General features: G+C 41.6%; 1 protein-coding gene across 1 annotated transcript; it reads right to left on the bottom strand.

The window, feature by feature from the left end:
* Positions 1–1,052: 1,052 nt before the first annotated feature.
* Positions 1,053–2,024, bottom strand: LOC118836644 (olfactory receptor 52I1-like). Its single transcript, XM_036743883.1, has one exon. The coding sequence runs from the start codon at positions 2,022–2,024 to the stop codon at positions 1,053–1,055; it is 972 nt and encodes a 323-aa protein (XP_036599778.1).
* Positions 2,025–2,291: the final 267 nt, after the last annotated feature.

Below are 2,291 nucleotides of genomic sequence, written 5' to 3'. Positions count from 1 at the left end.
CAGGTACAAATTTCAGCTTGTGTTGCAATCAAATATTGCTCCGAATATTTTGAATTTCTCTCTGGATGCTTGTGAGTAGGATTACAATAGTTCCTTGTAAGTAAGAGAGATCATCTTAGGTCTTTCAACTTATCATTAAAGTAGTTGAGGTTTATGCTTAAACAGCTGTCAAGAAAATTGGCTGCTCAAGAAAAAGTTTTGCTTTCACTGAGCTACCTCCATGGAAGAGTCATGTGCACATGCTTCTCCTTGTAGATTAGAAATTCCTTGAAGGAAGAGAATGAGATCTGTATATAGATAACTACAGAGCAACCAAGAAAATGATGCAGGTCATTCCATTTGATCTCTTGTTCTCATCACTTTGAAAGATGGAATCATGGAACAGGTGCCACCAAAAACAGGGCTTTATGTGGGAAAGATGCCTAGTGGAGATGTGTGTGTGTGTGTGTGTGTGTGTGTGTATGTTCTAGATGATGCCATATATAAAGGCATAGCAGAAGGAGAGATTTTGGAACAAAGTAAAAATTTAGCTGAAGCATAATGTATAAAAAGGAATTACGAAATTTGCCTGAAAAAGTAGATTGTAGCCAGAGAGTAGGCAATAAATTCTAGGATCAAGAATTTTATTCTGTTGTCAATGCAAAGTTGATGAAAGCTTTTGAGAAAAATGATCACGTATTTAAAATATTGATAGCCTAGTTAAGGAAGACAATGATAAATGGTGATACTATCAATAGAAAAAGGGGAATGAGGTGGGGGGGGCTAACTTTTTCAGAGGGAAATAAGTTCATATTTAGTTGACTTCTGAGGTCCCAACAGAATATCCAAGTAGAAGCATCCTACATATACCTAGAAATGGAGAAAGGTCAAGGCTGTAAAGGGAGATGAAAGTCATTAAAATAGAGGTAGTCATGCTAAGCGAAGCCAGAAGGAAAGTCATATAACATCTCTCTACCCTCGCTCAGGTTCTAGCTGGTTTTAACTTGTTCGTATATCACCTTTGTTTTTGCATGAAGTGTCTTTGCTTAAGACCCTTATGTATTCTATCCTGTCTAAGAATTCCAGTGGGCCTGTCCAGAGAGGCAGCTCTCTAGCACACTCCATCCCCGATCACGGATCTGTTTTGTCCTTAAGCCATAGATGAGAGGGTTCAGAGTGGGTGGGATAACCAGATAGAAGTCAGCCAGTAGGACCTGGAAAGACAGGGGGACCAAGTCCTGTCCAAACCAGGCCACATAGATGGAAACCATTCCTGGTAGATAATAGAGGGCCATAACTCCAACATGGGAACCACATGTGCTTAATGCCTTTATCTGGGCATCCCGGCAGGAGAGACGGAATACAGCCTGAAGGATCAGGCTGTAGGAGGTAGCAATGAAGATCACATCAATGCCCACAATGATTGAGGAACCAATCAGACTATAGAGGTTGCTTGGCATATGGTCAGCGCATCCCAGCTTGGTGACAGCCATATGTTCACAGTAAGAATGGGGAACCATCAGAGAGCCACAAAAGGGCAGATGACTCACCATCCAGCTCAGAGGCGTCATGAATGTGGTAGCTCTAAAGATAATTGCCACACCTATCCCTAGCATTGTTCGTTGCGTTAGGATGGTCTGATAGTGCAAGGGTTTGCAGATGGCCACATACCGGTCAAAGGCCATAGCCAATAAAAGCCCTGTTTCCACAGCTGTGGCTGCATGGACAACGTACATTTGAATGAAGCAGGCAGCAAAACCAATAATTCCGTCACCTGACCAGAAGATGTTCAGCATCTTAGGGACAACAGAAGTTGCCATAACAATGTCCACAATAGCCAGGATACACAGGAAGTAGTACATGGGTTCATGCAAGACAGGGTCAATCCAGACCACTGTCAAAATTAGGCTATTTCCCACCAAAGTCACAACATACATGATGCCTAGTGGGGCCAGCAACCAGAGGTGAGTCACTTCTAAGCCTGGGATACCCATGAGGACAAATGTAGCAGAAGGTGATGTATGGTTGGATGGCAATTCTAGCATCTGCTGGGGACCTTCTTTCCTGTGAAAGAAACAAAAAATATCATGAGACAAGTTTCCTGGTTCTTCTAGCCCTCAAGTCTGTTGGGCTATATTTTTCATCCTTTTCTTTTTTTATAATTGATGAATAAAGTACTGAAAGTACTGAGGAAAAGTTCATGGGAGGGCCCATAATGAGGTCACCTTATTTTAAGGTCCTCAAATTCATTCTGTATATCCCTTTGAACATGATTTTTTTACAAAAGATAAGAACATTGACCCTGAATAGTA

Source organism: Trichosurus vulpecula, chromosome 2 (assembly GCF_011100635.1).
Source record: "Trichosurus vulpecula isolate mTriVul1 chromosome 2, mTriVul1.pri, whole genome shotgun sequence".
NCBI classification, from domain to species: Eukaryota; Metazoa; Chordata; class Mammalia; order Diprotodontia; family Phalangeridae; genus Trichosurus; species Trichosurus vulpecula.
Note: the sequence above shows the minus strand (reverse complement) of the source record. Positions and strands in the feature narration are given on the sequence as shown.

Bases quoted from the DNA above. Each gene is read 5' to 3' on its own strand.
- LOC118836644 (XM_036743883.1), bottom strand. From the start codon at position 2,024: ATGCTAGAATTGCCATCCAACCATACATCACCTTCTGCTACATTTGTC.